We start from the raw sequence: 23,621 nt of genomic DNA, 5'->3' as shown, positions 1-23,621 counted from the left end.
CTCGCAGCTCAAAGCTCGCCGACTAGGCTTAATGACAAATGATTTACAGATCAAAAAGGCTGTGGACATGCACACATTTATGACTGATGAATCATACTGGATGCATTCACTAAGACCACATCTCTTAAAAAGCTGATGCTAAATTATGATGCGTTCCATACTCACATAGTTAAACAGCGTGATGGGCGTTTCAATGATGCCGACATATTTGTCAGGTATTTGGCATGCAATTGAATTCTTTTAAATGAATCATGGAAAACTCGATTTATTAAAGACACAAAAACATCACGATAAAAACATGCTATTTTCCCGTCCACGTTTGTCCATTCAATATTGTGCTTTTATTATGAAACATTAGGAGCATGATTGTAATAAAGTATAAACTAAATGTGAGAAAGTGTATTGATACAATATCTGGTTGTCTCTTCATGCTGTAAGTAACTTCATGCAAACAGGGAAAAATGTCTTCACTGAGAGGACCAAGGTTACAATGTGACCACAAAATTATAATTATGTAATATTTCAGTTTGCCCGCAAGCGTTCTGCAGGTGTCACATTCGGCAGTAAAGCGTCAGTGTTATAGCTGAGGTATCATGTGAAACAGGGTCAAAGAGTTGAATGTATGTTTACAAGTTCTTTAACGCTCGGGGTTGATGTTCAGAATGTGTGTTAATAATGTGTCTGTCAAGATAAAGGTGTTGCATAATAAACACAGCGTGTGAACTGCTCCGCTAACACACATGTATAAACTCTAGTTACAGTGGGGTTTGTATTACATATTCACTTTTTATTAATCTATCATATCTAATAAATCAATTTTGAATTATTAAAAAGTAAAAATAAATCACAATGACACATTTGTCCCTTTATGCACGACAATTAACTATCTTATACATGCAGGCATAACAACATAGCTGCCATTCATTTATCTTATTATGTCACCGACAGAAGTTCAATTCAGTCTTTTTATCTCAACCACACCCAAGGGAAAATGTTGAAAATGTTGAACGTTGAAGAACATCCCATCAGTGACAAAAAGAGCTGAAAGGCACTATGACACAGTTAGTACTCCTCTGGGAGACAGAGCTGTCCTGATGGTCTACTTCCATGATCAATTAGCAAATATAATTGAGAGCGTTAAAATATAAAAACATAAGGAAAATAAAATAATTTCGCGTAAAGACTAAACTTTGTTCAATGAATTATAATGATACCTATTCACAAAATGTACAAACTACATATATCTCTAAATGTTGATTGTATTTTATATTCTCAGATCTGATATCTTAATGGTGAAGTGCAAAAAAAAGCACAAGGATTTTAGAGCTTTAGTCTTCTTTGGGTCCACCCATATGACAACATTACAAACAATTTACAATCAAGACACAACTAACAGTTGAATCATAACAACACAGTATGTCTTGCCCACGACCTAAAAGCCCCCTTTAATCTCTCCCTGGCAGAGAGATAGAGAGAGAGAGAGAGAGAGAGAGAAACTTTGCCAGCTTTTGAGGCAGCCTCTGTTCATGGGGCTTGTGAACTAAACACTATAGGCCCCAAACACTGGTCTTCTCAAGTTTTTAATGAACAACAACAGCACATAGTATAGCTATCACTTTTTTCAGTTCTTTTTAGAAGATCATTTTACTGGTAGATTTTTTCAGGGGTCCGGGCAACACATTCCATTGAGTGGTAGCGCTGTACAAACAGGGACAACTGCATGTCCATGTGTAACCTGTCTGGTAATATGACTGTGTCTGTTATTGACATATGAGATCTTTGAGTACAGGCTCTTTGGCTTTTCCATTGTGCATATGTAACGACAGAAGACAATGAGATTGCTTAATAGTCTATCCTCCACTTTTAAGAGCATGGTGCATGCCATTGATGATCTCCCTCCTTGAACAGTGCAGAGCCAGAGGTGCAGCTTTATGTCAACAGGTCTGATCCTGAATAAATTTTAAAAACAGTTACAAAACAAGAAAGTAGGCAGACTGAAACTTGAGGCGGCGTCTGTGTTAAATAAAACATGGAATGCAAAAAACAACTTAAAGATCACATATTATGCCCTTTTTGGGGTTTGTATATTTAATCTATGTACATACTTTTGTACGTTCACAATAGCTAAAGTCCGAAAAAAGTGTCTGTTTTCATGTACTGCTCCTCCTTGCTCCCTCTACGCTCTGAGTCCGTCAGCTACACTCTGCTGAGCCCACACTGTTAGACCCCACGTGGGCCAAGTCTGCTCTGATTGGTCTGCCGATCCGCTCTGTCGTTATTGGTCAGTTGCTCGGCACGCTTCTCGGAAATTTCAACATGAGCTGCAGGGCTTGCGACAACGAGCCAATGGGCTTAGATCAGTGATCTCACACTGACAATGACGTCAGACTGACACATTTTTAGCGAGGGGGGCTAGAACCGAGCGTTACATGCAGCTAATGCTACAGCTAACAGGAGGACTTTGAATTTTTGCACATAGATGTGCCTAAACATGCACAGGACACTTGGAAAACACACTAAAGGGCATATAAAAAATAAAAAATGAAAAATAAAGCATAATATGGGACCTTTAAAGAAAAACCAACAGGGGTGGCCTTTGTTGTAATTTGAAAAAAAACATGTTCATATAGCTGCCAGTGCAGCAACATAAAGATTTGGCCCAGTAGCCAGCAATCCTTTCTGATCCACAGTAGCTGCACACAGCTGGGGACAGGTTAAACGGCAGTAAAGCAACCCTTATAAAGTTCACAACCCCGGAAAGCCACAGGAAGGCAATAAAGCATCAGTGAACATGTTGTTCTGCCATCCTGAAGCAGCTCAATGAGGCAGGCTGCCCATGTTAAAGCATGACTGTACAGGTGTGAACTCACACTTGTCCCGCTCTTTTTGTTACCAAGTCTGTGATTATGATTTTGATTATATGTGTTTGATAATGAGATACAATTATACTGTATGTTCCATTTTTTAGGCTCCAAAGCAAACTGAGTTTAAAATGGCATAAACAATAGATTAATTCTTCTTCTCATGTGAGGTAAAATGAGTGCTCTAATTAAACTAGATCATTATTTTTAAATATTTTCATTCCAGGATTGTTCTCTAGAAGATGCCAGACGCGTTACACAAGGGTTTGGCCTGTAATTTAAGTGTCCTTGTGTTGAACCTGTCAGACACGCCTGAGAAAAAAGACTGGAAATGAAACATGTTTTTGTTCAACACTGTTTTCAACAACAGCAACAAGTGGCAAGTCACATGTTTTCAGACTTTAAAAAAAAATTAGGATGAGATGAGAAACTGGAAAGCACTGGGAAATTGAACTTCTGCCGGGTCAGCTTGTTTTTCTTTCTTTTGTGAGTTTCCAAGAAATCAGTGTGGAAACTGAAGTGCTCACAAGACCGCCATCAAAGAGGCACTTAAAATATGCAAGCATGTGAAAGAAGGCCACTAGTGGTCATGTGATACATTCAGCACATGCTCTAAAGTTGTGTTTTGATCAGACATTTACTGAAAAATCATCATGTTTTATACAAAGTGTCCTCACATGTATAAAGAAAAATATGAGCCTATGACAAAGAGGAATGCCAAGCTCCTTCTCCAAACTCAAATTCTCGAATTGCACAATAGTTTATTGTGTTTTCTAAACACCACAGCCTACAATGTTTTTCTTTCTAGGCGTCAGTAAACATTTACTGGAACGAATGGAAATTTGATCTATGACTAAAAATGTTGTCACGGCAAACCTAAATTTTTCCAGTCTGCAGGAGACGTGAAACATCACAATAACACGATTAACTATGAAGTACTCTGATGTTCTACGGTCTGTATTTTAGAAACACTTGTGAAAATCTCTATTGCCTCCCCTGTCAGCCTGTACTTCATATTCACAGCAGACATATGAAAGCTAACAAAGCCCTTATTTAATTGAAAACTACACTAATGACGCAACTCCGCAGCCATCATTTGTTGCATTAGTGACACCTGTTCCTCTGCAAACACTGTAAAACACCTCTCTGAACCTTCTCACTATGAACACCATAAAGAGTTTACACAAGTGGAGAGATTCTCCCATTGGTGTTAGAACTGCCATATTCAGCATCAAATCATGAATTTTGGATGTTGCCATCTTGTTATTGTAGAGCCTGAATACTTGAAGAAGAAGAAGGTGCATACCAAAGAGGTCAGGTTGAGTGACTTATAGCTGATTGGACGCCTAGCAGACTTAGCACCAATCCTTATTTCAATCAGGAGAGGCAATTAATATAGAGAACATTTTTATTACACTAGGAAACATGGGAATGTGTCTTGACAGAAGGTCTTTGGTGCTTGGACTCTATGGGTTGTATTTTGTGTGTCCGTAGAATGACTGTTCTAAGCAGGAACGGAATAAATCCCCACTCCCCTGGAGTCCAGACACTGGTGGTGGTAAAGGCTGATGACTTGTTGAGACCTGATGGGTGAAGAATGGATGGCTGATTTTTTTTTTTTGCAAAGACAGGCAGTGATAGGGAGGTGGAGGGGCACAAGAAATGTCAGCAAGAAGGGACTAAAGGCAGAGACAAATTCACATTTAAAAAGGGAGCATAACAATGAAGGAGAGACGCCATGCTATTGGTTAGATGAGGCCAGCTGACAAGACAGCTGATTACCCAATGACAGTCACAGAGAATGACAGCGGAAATGTGACTGAGCGTGCGAGAGAGGGATAAATAAAGAATAGACTATGACAGCGATGGCAAATACATAGTCTTCCCGACTGAAGCTACGCTGAAACTTCAAAGTTGAAGCAGACAAACTTTATTATGCAGAACCTTAACCTTAAATGTCATCAAAGTTATTGCATAATAAATTAAATCAAATATGGAAAATAACTTTTGTTAATTACCGACTCACTCCTGGTTCCAACCCAAGTGGCTATTAGATGAACTGCACCCTATGGCATTTTGACATTTTTCCTGTTTTTATTTTGGCTAATTATCTGGCTATTTGGTGTCTAATAGGAGGTCATTAGCCTTAGCATAACTAACAGCTAATATGACAACATTGTTCTTTATTAAATGTTTTTTTTCTGTTTCGCTATGCATATTTGTAGATAGCCTACAAAATATTTGCATCCCTGTAAATACTGTAGCAGATGAATTGAGTAGTTTTCAGTTTAATGTTTCTTTCACTCTTGTGTGTTTTTACCTTTAATGTAAGTCACAACAAAGGAATGTTTTCTTCTGCACTATGTCCCTATAAATAGGACAGTCCCAGTATGATGGTAATTATCATCATCTGTTCTCTTTTTCCTGACACGACTTGCTTCTTTGGCCACCCTGAGATCCACCCAGAGCACGTAATAAAAAGAGACTTAACCTGGATTTGGCGACTTTGTGATGATATGAAGACGGTTTAATGGATCATAGACGAGAAGGTAATCCCATTTTAGCCTGCGCATGAAATGTGTCCATTGTGGCTAATTTATGATGTGCTTATGATATTTCCATATATAACAGCATATTACTGTGTGACTAATGAAATAGACTGTTATTTAATGTGTGTAAGATTGGCCAAGAGGGAAACTCTTTTATAACAAAACTACATTCCCATGGTTTCTTGGAGTTCATTTCTTACCCTGTTTACATCTTAAATTTCCTGCAGCCCTGAGACAGCTCACTTCACATGGGCTCAAACTAGAACACAAAGATGGGGGATGTTTACCTCGCCCAGGCCACAGTCACACAAATAACACCACAATGGAGGAGGGAGCGTTGCATAATCCTTCCAAAAGCCAAACCAAATAACTGTTAAAGCCCGTATTTGTGGTAGAAAGTAATATGACCGAAAACACGCTGCAGTAAAGCGTTCCACAAACTGAACATTGTATAATGCCGTTGTCTTTGTACATGTGTGGAGGCTTACTGAATTTGCCCTCTTCTAAAAGTATACCACAAAAAAACATCTTTCATCTGTTATTATATTCAGTTGCATTCTTATTGCTTGTCACATACAGCCTGCACAATGTTAATTATAGATCAAGGCACTCCCAGTCCATAATTACAGCTGCTCAGCACTGCAATGTGCAGTCTAAATAAACTCTTCTTCTAGATATGACAACTCTTTATATAAGGCCACAACCAGTACCCATAAAATAACCATCACCGGAATTCATCTGTTTTTAAACTATCCAAACAGCTATCCCAAAAAAAAAAAAATTATATAACACCACAGAGCCTAGTTAGGCAACATCATGTTGCGTTCTTGTATTTAAGGAACGTTTTACAGAAATGTCTTGTTGAGCTTAATATCAATCTCATCAGAAGTAAGCACAAACATTAAGGCACAGCTTGGGAAATGTACATTTTCTTTGTTTTGCAGGTTATGCAACCATCTCCCCTTTGACCCTGCATGTGTCACATGTTAGGTTGGTGGTGGGGGGGGTGGGGGGGGGGACTGCAGGGTTTTAAATTGTGTGCAGGCTCTTGCTGTGCAGTGGTGCCATGAGGGGGTATCGCTATAAATCCGAAACCAGTGGCTCCTTGACCTTTTGTCTCTCTGAATAAGATGTTCTGACCTGCCATAGCAGCATTCCTGCAGTGGCTTTGATGGGACACAAACACAGCTGATATATTATGAGGAAAAGAAAAAAGTGCTTCTCATGTGATCACTCGTAATAACAAGAGGCCAAGCCTCTGAGAAGCCAAATGTATTGTTTTAATTTTGCTGACTTAAGTGTTCTGTTTTTCTGAAACTTACGAAGTCAGATTTGATCTTTTTTTCGTTCATGCAATCTCAGTAAAATGATACCAGTTCAATAAGTAGGACCATGATTCTGAAATAGAACAGATAAACTGTTCGGGAAATGGCTTTTAGAAACGGCTTGTTACAAATACTTTGTAAGACAGGTGCTAACAGGATTTAGCCAAGGTAATAAATCAAACCCACAGCGTGGATTAAGGTCAGACTCTTCAACATCCTCAGGTGAGATTAACACTTTCAATTTTAGAAACATGACACACTGCAGATCATGACCTACAGACTCTAAAGCAGCCCGATCATCATCATCCTCCTCTAAAATAGCCAGGCCATGCACTTATTATATTCATCAATGGTGACAATGAACTTCCAAAAGAGCATGCAAGTGCAATATTTTGTCTACAATTTTAGGTTGTACAGGAGGATTGTTGTGACCAAAATGAACACAGCAAAAATATCTGATTCACCCCCGCCCGCTTTTTTTTTTTTAAACAGGAGATTGATAGAGGGACATTATGACACAAACCCACTCGGGTCCACGCTCTGACCTCATTTATTATGTTGACAACTTTGAGGATTATTGTTTGGTCCATCGTGTGTGGACAAAAATAGACTGCAATGTGTAAGGAGGAAACACAGCTACATCAGATATAAAAGGGCTTAGCGAAGGATTTATTTGATTAAGCAGGATTCAAGGCCTAACCAGTATCTGTATGTGGTGCAACAACACCCTGTCTGTGTGAGGCTGAACTTAGTACACTTGTGGATGTTATCAAGGCGAGAACCATATCTACTTCATAACATAAGGGTGGAGCAGCAACTGGTAAACTGCCAAGACCAGCAAGTAATAAATAAATGAATTGATGTACTTTTGTAATAGTACAAATGCTCTTAATAGTTTAATATGTAAGCAATAAACTCCAGGTTGGACAGGTTCACACCAACCTTGACATGAGCCTGTAAATGTTTTGTTGTTCTTTGATCCTCTTTTATCCACAGTAACATACATTTTACGACCTGTCAACAGGTGAATTAAATGATGTGAAGGATGATTCTGATGTTATCGTGTTATGAAATTGTGTGGAGTGCTGAAACCCTACAGTTGGTTAGTCGTTTTTTTTTAATATGAGAAGGCAATAGTGGCACATTTTTCATCTTACATAACGAGTTGTCATTAAAGAATGGTAGCTCTTTAATGGCCTTTTATGGAACGAGCAGGGCAGAACACAGCATGGCAGAACGACAGACAGCAGTAATCTGACATTTGTTTGATGCAGCCCGCTCTTTCATCTTGACGTGATGAATATGCTGACATTCTGGGGACACACAAGTTGTATATGTCTGCATGGAAAGCAGTCCCACCAAATTATTCCCCTGCATGCGAACCCAACCGCACTGTGGCACAGCCTCGCTTATCCCGGCACAACCCCTGAATTTCCATCCAAACCAGATGTTCTTTTTTTCTTTCATTGCATAACACAAGTAATCCAACACAAACTCTTCCCTTTGGCTGCCTGGTTTCAACCGAGCCCCTGCCTAAAGTGTAATACCTCACCTGAGGCTCTTCTCACAAGTTTAATGTTTAACTGCATTTAATGGAAAGGGATGTGGAATGAGTGATGCTGTGACTCAAATTTTGTTCTCTTTTACCTTCGTAGAAAATCCAGCGGAATTGAGAAATGGGTGCAGATCTTCAGTCATTAACGAAAGAAGGACTGTGAACACATCTGACACATTCACAAGTGAACTTTTAACCGGCGCTCAGATCAATGTTTGATTTGAGTAAACATATGGAAAAGATGGTTGTGTAATTTGGACAATCTGGGTTAGAAATGTATAACTGGCTTTTTTTTGCTGGATCATATACTGTATATGTATATTTTTACATCCATATGTGTTACAGGGCAAGAATAGTGTAACGCACACGATAGATATGACTTTATGACTTTTATTTATGAAGGTTGGTTGAATTTTTTTTAATCAAAAAGATAAACTGAATGACCTCAGAAAACTTGACACTGGCAAAACAAACAACTACAGCTTTTGGAGAATTTTCCTAAATGGGCGTCAGTTGCAGCTGAAGATTTATGGTGAACTATTTTCAAATAAAAAAAGCCACATGCACTAAAGTGATCCTAGAACACACTGTTACCAAACCAACCCCGAAATAGAAGAACAATTTGAGTGTCAAAACAGACTTTGGAATCAAGCCAAATACCTAAATAAAAGTTTTCAGACGCTAGCTGACTTTTCCAGTGTGGTCTCATTGTGTCTGCCATTAGCACAGGTAAGATAAAACGGCACGACCACTTTGAGTGTCGACATGCTTGAGGTGTTCAGGTATCTAGATGGAAGTCGAAAGAGTGACTCTGATTATCTCCTGCAAAAGAGCCAATAGCCAATAAACGCCTGTTGCCCTCCTTATTGCAAACAAATGTCTCCCTCAATCAATATTCTGCACATCCCGCCTGCCCCTAATTAAACGAAGCATTCATTCCACAGAAGCCTTATTGATCCGGACCATCGGTTTCACATAGAATCAGTCTCTTTGACACAAAACGCCGACAGACACCACAGTTTCTTGTTTTAAAGTGAGCAATGGGGAAGATTCTGTGTTTACTCTTGTGCTATTTGATCTGCCGTGGTGACTCTGAGTCTCTGTGTTCTCAGCGATAGATGGATGTGAGCCCGGTCTACGCACCAGGGAAGCCACAACAGATCCAGTTACACACAAGGCTGCACGCACTGGCTGCCAATCTGTCTGAAGGGAAACGCCAAGAGGACAAACTGTTTTTTTTCACTCCTGCAGATTCCAATCCAACATGCAAACCGGTTATCATTACTTCACTATCATTAGTGGTCTCCCTGTTTTTGACTTTGGAAAAAAAGGGTGTTCTTTCTAATATTGCACTTTTTTTTTTTTTTTTTACCCCCCTCCTTTCTTAAGCCTGTGGAGCCAAAATGCTGAATTTACCTTTCTGTGAACCTCGTGTCGTATGTTGTGTTGAATTCTACAAATCACATGCTGCTTGTCAGGCTGACCCTGTAAACAAACACAAGGCTCACGAATGCTGAGCAGGAATCAGCGTGTAGTCAGAGATGTTGTGGTGGGTTTCCAAGAATGCAGGGTTAGTTTTTGAACAGACTTGTGTTTTGTTTACACTGAAATTCAAATGAAATGGGGTTTTGACGGCGTGCTTTCCTCTTGCTTCGGTACCAGAAAATGAAATAGTAATGGGTGTTTATACAGCTGTCTAGTCTGTCTTCCCTGACTGAATTTCCAATGAATAAATCTCTCCATTGTGCTTAATATGTAACCTACTAAATCACCACCAACAGGAAAATATATGTATCTATAAGGCAAATCTGGTCCGGTGTGCAGTCAGTGATATTCCCCTACTATGACTGTATCATTGTGTATAAGGCAGAGAAACAGGAATTCATTACGCTTTCCTACAAAACTTTTGCTGAGTCACAGCAGGAACTTGACATATTCTGTATTTCCATAATATGGTAAAATCCCCGTGCTATATTAAAAATGGATAAAACACACGCTACTTGAGCAGGGTTAAAGAACAAAAGACATCGTGTCATCATCTTGTATTCTGTAAACATAAGGTTTATTGCAAATGTGCAGTTGTATCCAAACATCATAGCGAACAACCATTTCAGAGGATACATTACAGCAACAATACCATTACCTTTACAAAAACATATAGAAACTTTAGCTCTAGCTACAAATAAAGACTTCTCCCTGTGAACTCTTACACATGGTCCTGGTTTTTTTTTTTTTTTGCTTCTGTTGTTGCGAGACATAAAAAATGGAAAAGTCTTTGGTAGCTAGAAAACGACAAACAGTAGAGCTCTGTGTGAAAATATGTTCCTCTCTTAAAATGGACAGGCACTGTTGTCATGCCATTGTTTTTTTTTTTTGTTGTTTTTTTTTACTACTTGGCATCTGAGCAAGAAAATGGACCAGATACTGGACGACGCTGCTAATATCAGGAGTGCATCTGCAGCGAAAAAAAGCTTGCTCGCCATCTCCACTATGGCTTTTTATGTACAATGTAGTAATATTTGACTCGGAAGAGCTCGGGCATCAAGAGGGGCAGACATGTTGTCCCTCTTAATTACATAAAAAAAACTCTCTAAAGACAATGCTCCTATTTAACAAACGGCTGATTTTTGTTCAGAATCACTAACAAAAACAGATAAAGCAGGATTAATTTCCCCCACAAGCAGCAAGCCCCAACTGCAGACAACACAAGATTACATTTTATGAATCATAACAGTATATTGATACTGCCGTGGTCCACCATCTCCAACAGGCTATACTGCAACAACCCCCACCTCTGTTTCTTTAGCTTATCCTGTTGATTATTTGTGTTATGCTTAAATGTACATGAACCATGTGCAATACATTGTAGGTACAGGAAAAGTCCTTTTTATGTGGTTGAAATGTGTTGCTGGGAGTCCTTGAAACTTGTTTTTAGAGATCGGACAAATCCACATGACGGGGCTCTTCTCGTTGAGACCATCTCGGATGGGTCTCCTCTTGGTGATCGCCCACGCACTTTCCAAGTTAGCACCTGCAGGGCGAGCCCGATCAACACCTTCTCACACCCTTCTCTGGAGCAAAAAGGGGTGGCTGTAAGAAGAGTTTGGCATATCTTAAAGCAAGCGCTCGTCTTGTGTCTTAGTCAGCCCGCTCTCTATTCCCAGCGCTTTTGTCTACAAGGAGACTACGACAAAGAGTTGGACGGTGTCTGAGGACGGGCCTGACATCACACCAGTCAGAGCGTCTAAAAGTTCTGTTTTGTGCTTATCAGTGTCAACAGTTCTTTTTGTGTCCCAGCAGTCATTTACAGCCGCGATGCTTCACCTTTCAGTGTGTCGAAGGTTTTCTCAGCGGCGGAGACTTTTGTAACTCTTACATTCAAAAATGGAGGTCCATTACTGTTAGGAGACAGTGGCTCTGCCCGCCCCAAGGCAGAGCCACTTACACAGCCGAGCCAGTGCTGTGAATGCAGGTCTGCTGCTGGTCCAAGGTCAGGTGGGAGCTCTGATTGTCCAACAGCACTTCTGTCGGGACGTGAGACTGGAACTTCTCCATCTGCTCGGGACTAGCCAGGTTCTTTAGCAGGTAGTTCTCCCTCTCCAGCTGGTTGTTCTTCTCTGCCAGCTCCTTGATTTGCTCCTTTAGGATCTCCACCTCCTCCCGCACAGCGTACATTAGGTGGTTCTTAACAAGATCCTGTCAAATCAAACAAGAGATGGATCAGTTATGATGTCAAAACTGGGACATTTTTAAGAATTTACTGGATGCATGTTCTGAAAGAAAGACAGAATTTGCAGCAACAAGTTGAATTTATAATACTGTCATTGTGGTGTGTTTACCAGAATTAATCTCGTCTAAGATAACAGTCAAGTTGACACGTACCAACTTTGACCTAAGGGTGTATTAAATAACTTTGCTTTGCAAAAATGTTTTTTCTCTCTGTCCATTTTTAGGATTTCCTGCCTTCAACTCTTGCATTCGTTTTCTTCTCTGTCACATGCACAAAGCAGTACAGTAGCGTGCGCTGTCTTTATGTAACAGGAACTTGGGAGTGAATTCATTTAGATGTGCTTTGTGAACAGTGCCAGTGGAAAACTGGGTTTTAAGAATGTCTGAAGGTTTTCCTGTTCTATACTGAAAGACAACATCTAAAAAGTTCATATTTTGATGCTGGTAACATAAAAAGAGTTCACAATTACCTATTGGAAATGACTTAATATATGACTTTGAATACAACAGTATTAGTTCATTTAAAAGTGCATTGCAGTCTCCAATCAAATGGTATGTGAACACAGTTTCTTTAGAAAAAGGAACTGACTTTAATGCGCAACTTGTAATATCATCACAGTTCAAGGCATGTCCATGTCTTTGTATTGTGTTTGAGTTTGTTATCTCAGCTTACCATGGCCTGTTCGATCTTGTTGTCGATGGCCACAACGCTAGCACCAGAGGCACTGTAGAAAAGAAGAAAAGAGGCCATAAATGTACAGTTCAAAGTCAGAGACTGCTGTAAACATCATGTCAATTCAATTTTAAACTTTTAATAGCAATGCTTCCAGGATTTCCTGGACCACGACAACGAAACAGAAAGCATTCAAAAGAGAAAGGGAAAACTGCATCTGTTATTCACACTGTTTCTGTGTAATTATAAGCTGATAGGGGACTTCTTTGAGAGGAAGATGAGGCTTTTATATAGGTTATTGAGTAACGAGGGTGTTGGACAAAATTCAGACACACACAGGCAGATATCTGTACAAAGTCCAAATAAACAGCAGGAGAGACGAACACAGCTTGCATATGTTGATACACAGATTTTGCAAATGGACGCTGTTTCTTGTAAAACTATTGTACAGTATTTTGAGGCCTCTGTTAGAAAGAGAACAGGCTCTCGCACTACGAAAGATTCAAACGCAAAAACACAACTTAATGTTTTTTTTAAATGCTGATATTGTCGGATATTTACCTGTTGTCAAGTTTGACCGATACAACATCTCCTCCTACTAGCGAGGAGAAGAATGAGATGGAGAAGTTATGCAACTGGTAAACGGCAACCTCCATTGGTGTTTTCGCGAACATCTCCGTGCTCATGTTCAGGACCACACTCGTTTGAATAATACTTCTCGCCACGTTTGCGACTGGTTGGCCACCGAAGTGTTTATATCCGGATTTGCTTCGTCTTTTTAGTAGCGATGCACTAAGTCGTTGCTGCTGCGGAAAGCAGTGCTGTGTCGGTGTGTAAGCCTCGCTGGTTTAAACAAGCGACTGTCTGATGCTATTTCTGCCCCCGGCTGCCTTTTATATGGCTCGCCTCTGACGTCATATGACGCGCGCATATGTTATTCAAATGAGCTGGTGGGTCAGATTTTATGGTGCCTTCACTTACCGATGAAAAACTGATTTTTACGACATGAACAAAAACACCGAGTCCAGCCTAGCCTACTTTTACATAATAAATCGAAAGAGTGAAATGTTTAACCATGCATGATCACGCGCTAATACTCCAATAATCATGAGGCTTGCAAATGGAGTTTACTGCTGTTTTTGGGATTCTGACTTTACAAGTTGGAATATTTTCATTATTGTGCTGATGCTGTAGTACTAAGCAAAGGTTAGAATAACACATACAGCAATAAAAGTGTTGCAATGGAATTTACAACTTCCAACTATAAAACGCCAGACTTCTTTCTATTTCAATGCATTCAACGTGGCTATGCAAACAGGCTCTCCCAATGCAATGCATGCTGGTTTAATAAAGTGAATGACGAACAACTTGATGCTATTGCTAACCTGGAATAATGCAACCAGTTATATTATATTATGCAATTCTCAACCAGTTAAACTAAAAACAGAAAGAAAGTCGGGAACAAAAAGGAGTTTCAACATGTACACTGGACGTAAACATCCGAGCCACTGGTGGTAGCCTAACGATTTTAATTGGGAGCATTTGAATGCAGCAATTTCTGCCCTTCCTCTGAACCTCTCTGGCCTCTGCAGTTCACCCACAGACCAAAATCTGCATTCATTGATACAGACTAACTACATCATAACCATGAGAACATTACGTGTAACCACAGAATGTATACGCAGCTCGTGTAGCCAATAAACAATCTTGATTGAGCCACAAAAAGGTCGCATGTCTTGACGATTTGCATCATCTGATCTCCATGTGAAATGCAGACCTCAACAATTTAATTAAGAGAAATTTACGTTTTCTTTGAATATTTCAGTCAAAATATTCATTCAAAAGTTATTGATTTGTTACAAGTTTCTTGTGCAATTTAATAAATCCACAAACAGACCTTTACTAGGTTACTTGACATGAATGACAACAACAACATAATGTTCCCATCAATGTATTGTTGTTTGTTACAGTACATGCTATAACTGAATGTCCTGCACCAACCATCCTTACACAATTGATTGATATCTGCATAGGTACTTTTCCGGCATCTCTCCCAGTAAATTTCCTTCAGTCTATGTGTGAACTCTACCGGCCTCTCGTGGTGAAAATGTAGAATACAACAGCCCACAGGAAACTATATTTTTGGCTGGAGCTCACTTCCCGCAAACGCTGTTTACTGGGTGATTTTCCATTCTCCTAAACCTTATCCCGACCCTATCATATAGCCTTTTATCTACAGGTTTTTTTCCCTGTATGGAAATCTTGTGGAAATGTCCCAAGGACACTTTAAATCTATGCCCTTTTCTATCTTTAAATACAGCTTGCATGTAAGCCTATGATTTCTTGTTAAAAATAATGTTAAGCCTATACTTCAGCATGGACTCAACGACAAAGCTGTCACTGATATCTTGGGCTAACAGACTTCAGAAAATTACAATTAACTTGTTGTGTAAACCACTACTTATATATTACACATCCACTCATTATTCATCATTGGAAGCTGAGATACAGATCTGTTGGACAAAACTGAAGCTCTGCTCTCTTTTGTGCATGACCTCTTGCTCTTCTGATGGACTTTTGAACTTAATTTGATATGACATGTGAGTGATGTGACGAAATGTTCTGAGCTTCCTGCAAAGTGCAATAAACAATATAGGGCAGGCACCAAACGGTGTGTTTTTTTCTGCAGCATGTTCCCTGTTGACTTTGGGTTTTATTGAGCAATAGACCTTGTTTTTACTGAGGCGTCCATGCAGGTTTTAATAGCTGTAATGTAATTGCTCAGCACCTCTACACTGTCACATTATGATCCTTTTGTTGTTACAATTATCTGATTCAATACTAATCAAATATCAATTTAGAGAGCCCCTGTTGCATGATAATGTTTTCACATAAACACTAAGGACTTGTAGAACATAACCAGCTAATCAAATTACATGAGTCAGCTTTCCAGTCAGACCCCCACCAACATACTGGTATTATTTATACAAATCTCATATTTATACATATATGGTTGCAGCCATGAGGTTCGTGAAATTGTATGCTTACAATATAAACTCAGACATGATTTTCTATGCCCTGTTTCGTAGAAATGTAGATTTTGAAAGGAAAACTTTCTGATTTCTGTAAGCAAAGGTTAATGTTGTTGTTGTTTTGTTTTTTTCAGAGAAAATGGAGTTCTGTTATGTAACGAAACGTTCAGAGTGGAAAGGATCACTCTGGGTAGGCCTAACAAGGCTAAGCAGAAAACACATTGACTGGGCATTAGGACCCATAGTGCCTGTCGTCTCAGATTTCATTCTGTGACAGTACAGCTGCCAGGTTTAATATCAGGCCCTGCTCTGGTGATGAGGGCCTGCTGAATTACCTTTCCCCGCTGTGATAGCCCCATTTAAAGGGGGGGTGGAGTCACTCCAATTGCCTGTGGCTGAAGCTGAGATGCACAGATACTACAGACAACAGGGAGCCGTCCTGCACTGTAAAAACGTGCTGTGAAATGATGGAAAGAATACCTAATGTGCCTCATGCAGAAAAAAGATGAGAGGCTAAAAGGGGGTTCTTCTATCATGCATACTTTTAACTCCAACAAACACAAATCTTAACAAGTGGAAGACATATACTAACAACATCAGTGGTTCTAGTTTAAACTGAAACTGCGTGTTTCTAAACAGTGTACGTGCCAACGACGGTGGCCTTTGCTGCATTTCGGAGAGAAAAAACTCACCCCTATTCTGTGAAACTGGTGTTGACTGACCATGTTTGGGGCGTGCCAGTGAGTCACTCTTATGCTAGGCCATGGGCAACACTTTCCATCAGATGTCCCCTGTGCAAGAGCCAACCGCGTTATATAATACCGTGATTCATCTGCACCGATGGCTGAAGGAGAATGAGGCTGAACCATGCCGCCAAACTCAAGCCTTCTGTTATAAGCAGCATTTGAGGGTTTTGGCACACCAAATTCAATATGTAAGAACAATTGTGTGAAAATCCACAGAGTAAAATAAAATCTATTTGAGATCACTGCATGGTCAAAAAGATACAATGTATTTTTTTTTACTGGTCACATCCAACCTGCACTCTCACAATTAGGAATGTATGGCGTGTGTTGTCTGGGAACACACAGCTCTAGGCTGTAGCCAGCGGCCGTCCCAGAGGAAGCTGTCAGTGTGGCCAAGAGGCCTGGTTACATCCAATGAATACAGAACACTCCACATACACAGCTCAGCATACATCAAAACACCGAGGATATTATTATCACATCACCTATCTCCAGAGCCATGACTATACATAAACCAGACACATGGCCTTGGTCCGTCTCGGGAGGTTTCAGCTAATTTCACAGGATGTCAATTTCTGTCCTTGAATTGAATATAATATCACTTTATGTGAGAGGTTGTAAGAAACATGCAGCGCATGTAGAAGATGAACACATAACTGATTTTGTTGTCCAACAGCTGGTAGAGATGTCATTCTGGCTGCTTACACACAATGTAGAACATTGTACTTAACATTTATCAGAACAGAGAATGATTTCTAAGGTTTATTTCAGAAATGTCTTGTTCTGTATTGTTCTCTACATTTCAATCCAAATCCAAGCCGTTTCCATTAATTCTACATCCATGACACACCACCATTATCATCCATTCCATCTTCTTCTGAGCTGTCTTTGAAGTGCACACTTGTCACTCACTCACCATGCCAGACATCCTCGAACACCAGACAAAATCGTGACCACCATCCGTCTCTACACTTACCGCCGATCGGGTCTCTTGAACAGACCTGGTGAGTAAGGGGGCGAGTAGCTCATCACTCTTTCAGGATAGCTGAAGTGCTGGTGGTGGCAGCAGAACCTCGGGGGCGGTTCGGCTAAGCGTAGGGCGCACAGCGTCCGGGGAGAAGGTGGCATGGTCCCAACAGGGGGAAACTGAGTGGGACGCGTGTGAGTCTGTCCCATCTTTGCAACCAAATGGAGAAAAAGCAGGAGCCCTGCGACTGTTTGCTCTGGTCTGCTGTTGTTTGTTCTCGACTACTGCGTTCTCAAAGCACAATGAAACAATTGAGTCGGTTCTTCGGGATATGCAGCCATAACTGTGAGTGCCACGCTCAGACTGGCACTTGTATGATGTGTCACCAGTCCAGCGGAACACAATGGGCCCATGAAACAAAATGAAGAGGACTTTCACAAAAGGGTGCTGATTGTTTCATCGCTACAGAGAAAGACAAAACCAAAGATCCTGAAGGGAACATTTGGCCTTTATTCCAAGCTGTGTAACTAAACCTCTCCCAAATAAAGAAGGCTATGCAAGAGCAAAAAAAACATAAAAATCGTTACACAACTGCCTATAATTTGCAAGGAAAATCATGCTGAGACAGACAGATTCTCGGTGTGCCGTTCATGTTCGTCAGTTAAGCTAATCCTCCATCTCAGCAGGTTTGTAATTAATGTATTAATGTTTGTAGAGCTTTTGTTGCAGGTAAAGGTGTAACAGCAAAAGTAAGCTGCCCTTGTCATGATTCATCGCAGACAGCTTTCTGTTTGGACAGATCTGCACAAATTTCTCACACCTCTGTCTCTATAGTTAATCCTTGTCTGCTAATGGAGACATCTGATATTGTGTGTGAATGGTGATGCTCAGACATCTGAGACGTTACATAACAGACCGCCTTACAGAACCGGTTTCTGCATGTCGCCTTTCCAGAGAAGCAATCTTTTGGTTTGTTACTAATGCGTTTCAACATTTATCCCTGGGTGAAGATTAATGATGTACACTTTTTTGCCATGAAGACATGCTTGGCAACGATGTTGGGAAAATGAGGCAACTCTGTCCTGTATATACAGGAGTACTACAGAATATGCAAATGTTTTCAGTATTTTTCAGAAATGCGTCTAGTGTATCTTTAGAGGACTTCAGAGGAAAGCATAATTAGATAGTATTTGTGGTTGAATTAATGGCCTCAAAGCAAACATAACCTCACATGTTTGTTTGCCTTTTAACTGGAATTCAAGTTTGCTAAGCTAAGGAACATCCCTGATCCAAATCATTATTCAGGGTTATTTGCAATGGATCCCAGTTGATCTGTATTTGAACAGGCTTGCATCATCAGAGGGCATGGATGGCATGTTTACTCCCAACAAATCAGGAGGAATTTATTTCAAAGAACATTTAATTCTTCTGCATTTTTCCTACTCATGCAATCTCATTTGGAAGTTGCTTCCCTTTTTTACTTGAACTTTAACACCCTAAAAAACTTTAAATGACATCTGAGTCTTTGCATCTTAGGAGAGCGACAGGTGACATCAAAATCAATCATATACGTCTGTTTCTTTACAGTCTTATGCTAACTGTAGGGCGCTTCTTCGTTATGTGCCACACAAGTGGTGCCAGGTAATTACATGTCTCCAGGCAATTATCTCCTCACACACATGACGGGTATTGTCTGTACAAACATGCAGGGCTTCACATACACATCTTAGTGAGTGTCATGAAATCATGGGGTGTTTTGTAACAGCAATTTATTTTCCTGAAGGCTTTAAACGTTACAGCATCATGTCATGAGCTCAGTATTACAGTGAGTCTGAACTGTAGAGTCAAGAAGTTTTGATAAATGTTGGTTACAGATGACAAATCTTTTAATACAGTGTACTTAACTGCAAAGAGGTTATGATCATTTTGTGGTGGCAAACACAGAACCACTTCCCCCGTATGTCAGTCAGAAGACAGCAAACGCAGGTGCAATTGTTTTTCACACATGTACTTTCCAGCTTTTGTTGGGGTTCTGTATTAAGCCTGCTAATCCCTTGATGGAGGATCTCCTTTGCAATGTAACATCTGCCTGTGCGACACGCTGAACTTCATTATCACCGAGAAGACACGAAAGGAACTGCTGCTCAACCGCCTCTATTTGATTTCTCCGAGACAACACAAAGGCCCACTTTAATGCTTTTCCCTTCCTTGGAATTACCACATTTAATTTCAGCCTTTCAAAGTGGTAATCAGTTCATTTAAAGTAGCCTTCACTGGAACTAATAGCAGTTTATTACAGGACGAAGAGGACTGCAGTAAATGATGCCATGTGCAGTATATTGCAGTTAACAAGCTCGGGGATTTAGCAGCATTTGGCACCAGGGTGTTACTCAGCAAAAGTCGGACAGTTTTGGCTCATAATGTAAAGATTTACCCTTTGCTAAACTGGAGAACTGCCTTGGCTAAATTTACTGAGGAAATACTGAAATAGGGCCAGAGGTCCAGAGGAGGGAGTTATTGCTGCGTGGTGAACCCCACACACCGCTAAATGAAGAAATCACAGTTTGTTCCAGCCAATAGGATTCCCCTCTATGTTTTCATGCAAACATGTGTACACATGGAAACACACACTCAAGATTATGCGCTCTAAAGGACAAGGTATTAGACTCTTGGGCTGTGGATGCAGTTAAGTGATCGTGCTAATGGCTCTGTAGACGCTCTACAAAAAGGTCAAAGGTTGTGGAGTCAATTGCCCATGCAGTGTTAAATAGCAGTGAACTTTGTTATTAGCTTTGTCGGAGCCCTTTGACTCGTCACAGGTCGCTTAGTTTACCACGGAAATTTTACGAGAGAGCAGCTCATTATCTTTTCTGTCTGGCGTACTAACATTAATTTGAGTTGGTAATTTAACTGGGTGTAATTCTTCCATGATTCTGTAGTTAAAAAGAAGGGCAAATACTTTCTAATAAAACATGTTGTGTTTACACAATACAAATTATGTATGGTTTTACCCAAAAGTCTGGATGGCCGTCATTTGCATTGCACCTACGGTAAACACATGGTTGGTTGGATCAAGGCCTAGGACAAAAGGTTACAGAGTTCACTGCCATCTGTCCATATTCATCTGCCTATGTTCCTGTAGTGTACTGTAACCCTCAGCTGTGGTGTTCTATGTAGCTGTGTTTTTTTTGAGTTGCCTTAAGCTGGGGATTGCTAACGTCAGACTAATGGGTACATACTGCTCTGAAATCCATCGTACAAGTGTTGAAACGCTGAGAAATGTAGATCTACTGTATGAGCTGGGAAGCTGATTTATACACATGGAATCATTCCAAGGCGGTACACTAGTTATACCATGCTATCAGCAATATGTTGGCAGGTTTCTTTTTTGTTTTTTTGCTAACTGTGCCATATGTTGGGCTGCAATGTTCTCATCAATAAGTCATTTTGAAAATTGGTTTGACAGTGTGTATTCATCATAATCAGAGAGGCAGTCATGGAGAAGGTCCGCAGCACCTGTGCAGTAAGTAAATAGATCTGTTAAATGATGGCTGAGCATCTTCACAGAAAGACCACTTCATTGCTTTTACAGGTAAAAAAAAGAAAAGTCTGCTTGAGTCAAACAAGAGTTTGAGCAACTGTGCAAATAGAAAAAATAGATATGAATGGGCACAGGTTTAGCTCAGTTGGTAGAGCAGGATCCCATGTACAGAGGTTTCAATCATTGTCTCAATGCCAGGCCAGTGCCAATGCTTGTTGGTACATGTCATCCCCTACTCTCTCACCACATTTCCTGTCAGAGGAGAAAGTCAAAAACCTATTAAAATAGATGAGAATATCTTTAAGCATGATAAATAATATATTTTTTAATTATTTTATCTGGGAGGTCTTTGCTTCTCAAAATGTATCCAAAATGTATCCATTCCTAGACTTAAGTTGTGACCGATACCTATACCTTTTGTTGTTAATGAATTTTACATTATACATATAGAATTGTCTTTTTTTTCTTCTTTTTTTCCAGAGCTGGAGTCTTTTCACCATGTATGGATGCAATATGTTTGCATTGTTGGCCAGCTGAATCAGAGAAAAACAAGTTGATAAAGCTAGCAACGAGCTAGTTAATGTGACCTGCAGATTAATCAAGACCCTCCTGTGAGGTTCTGTATTTACCAGAGTGTCGGAGAAACACTCTTTTTTTTTTACATGAAACTATTTTATTCAGGGTTTAATCGTTTTCAGGGATCTAGACGTGAAATCACAATAAAAAACTGCCTTCAATATTTTATAAGGATAAAGGGATCGCTAACATTTAGCTAGTTTTAACGGAAGATTAACTGTTAGCTAGTAGCGCAGTGTTCTTCTTTGCCACTCTCAAACAGGAAGCCAAAAAGTATTTCATTCCTTTCTTTGCAAGCTATTGTTTTAAGAAAGAAACAAGTAGAATTTTTGATTTGATAATAAATGATGATATAGACAGCTCTGGTTACTGACAAACTTATTACCAGATAAAATACTTTAGGCTGGAAGCCATTTCTGATACTGGAAGGAAAAAATCTTTGGGGTCTTTGGTCCAACCCAAATCCTTCTTTCTATTCTTACTTTGTTTCTAGCCATCATTCTTACTACCTCGTTCCGTAGTTCTCTTCTCTTTCTCATTACCTTTCTCTTTCCATCTCAACACTTGTCCCCTCTCTCTGTCCTGCCATGTGTAAGCCTGCCTGAGCTTGCAGCTGTGTGACCTAAGTCACCAGCAACTGGGACACTGGAGGGATCTAGGGTCTGGATGAGCCGTCCCCCCCAGCGCGTGTTTGTGTGCTTGCTTGTGTTTTTGTTTTCCTGTGTCTCTATGTGTGTGGTTGGACACACGCTTGCATATGTGCTCGCTCTCACACGCCTGGCCTCATCAGCACAGTCTGGATTTAACTGGATGATAGGCACCCTGCAAACTCTCGCCGTCAGTGTCATCTAAACAAAGAATCGTTCCCACAGACTCCAGCAGGCTTCTCCGCTGAGCTTAAAAGCTGATCCGCTGTCACCTGCAAGATGACGATGGAGCAATGACTAATTTCCCACGGATAATACGAGACAAGTCATTGGCGGTCATTGCTGAAGACGGTAAGCATTCGATATTTCTAAGTGAGACAAGACAATAAAAAACAAATTAAGAACTAAATTCTACTACAGTAGATGTTTAACTTTTCCATTCAAAATTCGTAGTTTGATCAAATCTAGTGAGTGATTTTTTTTGTATGATTTTCCCAAAATGTCTTGTTTCATGTACAGATTGCATGCTATTTCCTCAGTAGAGGAAAGTACCAAGTTAAAGGGGTACTTCACCCATTTGTATTAAGCTTTTTCCCCTGAGATGGGAAATATTTGTATTTCTAAGTCTGAAAAGGAGCTTCCAGTGATGCAAAATGACGTTTTTTGCGTCACTGGAAGCTGTTGCGGTTAGCGGGGTGAAACTACAACGCTAGAGAGACGCGCAGTCGAGTCCGGGTCTGCACATCAGAGAAAAACACAGAGAGCATGACAGCTACTTTACTGACTTTGCGGCTTATTTTAAGCCATTTTAATCAGACACAGCCATAAATACAACATTTTTAAAAATAGATGCATGGCCGAGTCCGTGGTCAAGTGAGCACAATACGGAGCGGTCACACTGGCCAAACGAACTGGACTTTAGGGTTGAAGCGTGTTTTGGGCACGGTACAGATGTGACCGCGCCCTGAAAGGGAGAACTATGTGGACACAATGTGGATGAAAGTGAAACAGCCAGCATTGCCAGTTACATCAGATTCATTGCAACATGATTGACAAAGTCAATAGTCATGGTTACCTTCTCAAGTTTGACACAAGTGTCTGAACTTCTTCTTAAGTAAAGAATTTGTTTGCAACCCTGGCAGGCCAAAGCTTTACTACACTTTGTTGGCTCACAGCTCCAAGACTACATATTCCTATTCAGTTTTTATTCAGCAATCATACTGAGGTAATGTCAGCGTAAAAATGACAGCATCTAAAGTAGTTCAATCTCAGTATACGCCTATAGACTCCAAGTCAAAGACAGCAGTGACCATAGCTGCATTTCAACAAACTTACTCATCCTAGCCTGAGGACGTTTCATCAGCCTGCCGTCTTCTGATCTCTACAAGCCAAACAAATCATTTTATTTTCTTTCAACAAG

At 40.2% G+C, this 23,621-nt stretch overlaps 1 protein-coding gene across 2 annotated transcripts in view; it reads right to left on the bottom strand.

The window, feature by feature from the left end:
* Positions 1 to 10,330: 10,330 nt before the first annotated feature.
* tsc22d3 (TSC22 domain family, member 3) overlaps positions 10,331 to 23,621 on the bottom strand; it is a 35,048-nt gene continuing 21,757 nt past the window's right edge. Inside the window, exons 1-3 of one of the 2 annotated variants that reach the window (XM_061047978.1) lie at positions 13,254 to 13,570; positions 12,693 to 12,744; positions 10,331 to 11,986 (exon numbers count right to left, since the gene is read on the bottom strand). In XM_061047978.1, coding sequence (XP_060903961.1) covers positions 11,732 to 11,986; positions 12,693 to 12,744; positions 13,254 to 13,378 — 432 coding nt within the window. In that variant the 5' untranslated portion in view covers positions 13,379 to 13,570 and the 3' untranslated portion in view covers positions 10,331 to 11,731. Of the gene's footprint in view, positions 11,987 to 12,692; positions 12,745 to 13,253; positions 13,571 to 23,621 lie in introns of those variants that run through there. The other variant, XM_061047977.1, reaches the window with a different exon arrangement.

The sequence above is a fragment of the Labrus mixtus genome, chromosome 10 (genome assembly GCF_963584025.1).
Source record: "Labrus mixtus chromosome 10, fLabMix1.1, whole genome shotgun sequence".
In the NCBI taxonomy this organism is placed as follows: Eukaryota; Metazoa; Chordata; class Actinopteri; order Labriformes; family Labridae; genus Labrus; species Labrus mixtus.
The sequence above is the reverse complement of the archived record's forward strand: the minus strand, read 5'-3'. Positions and strand labels throughout refer to the sequence as shown.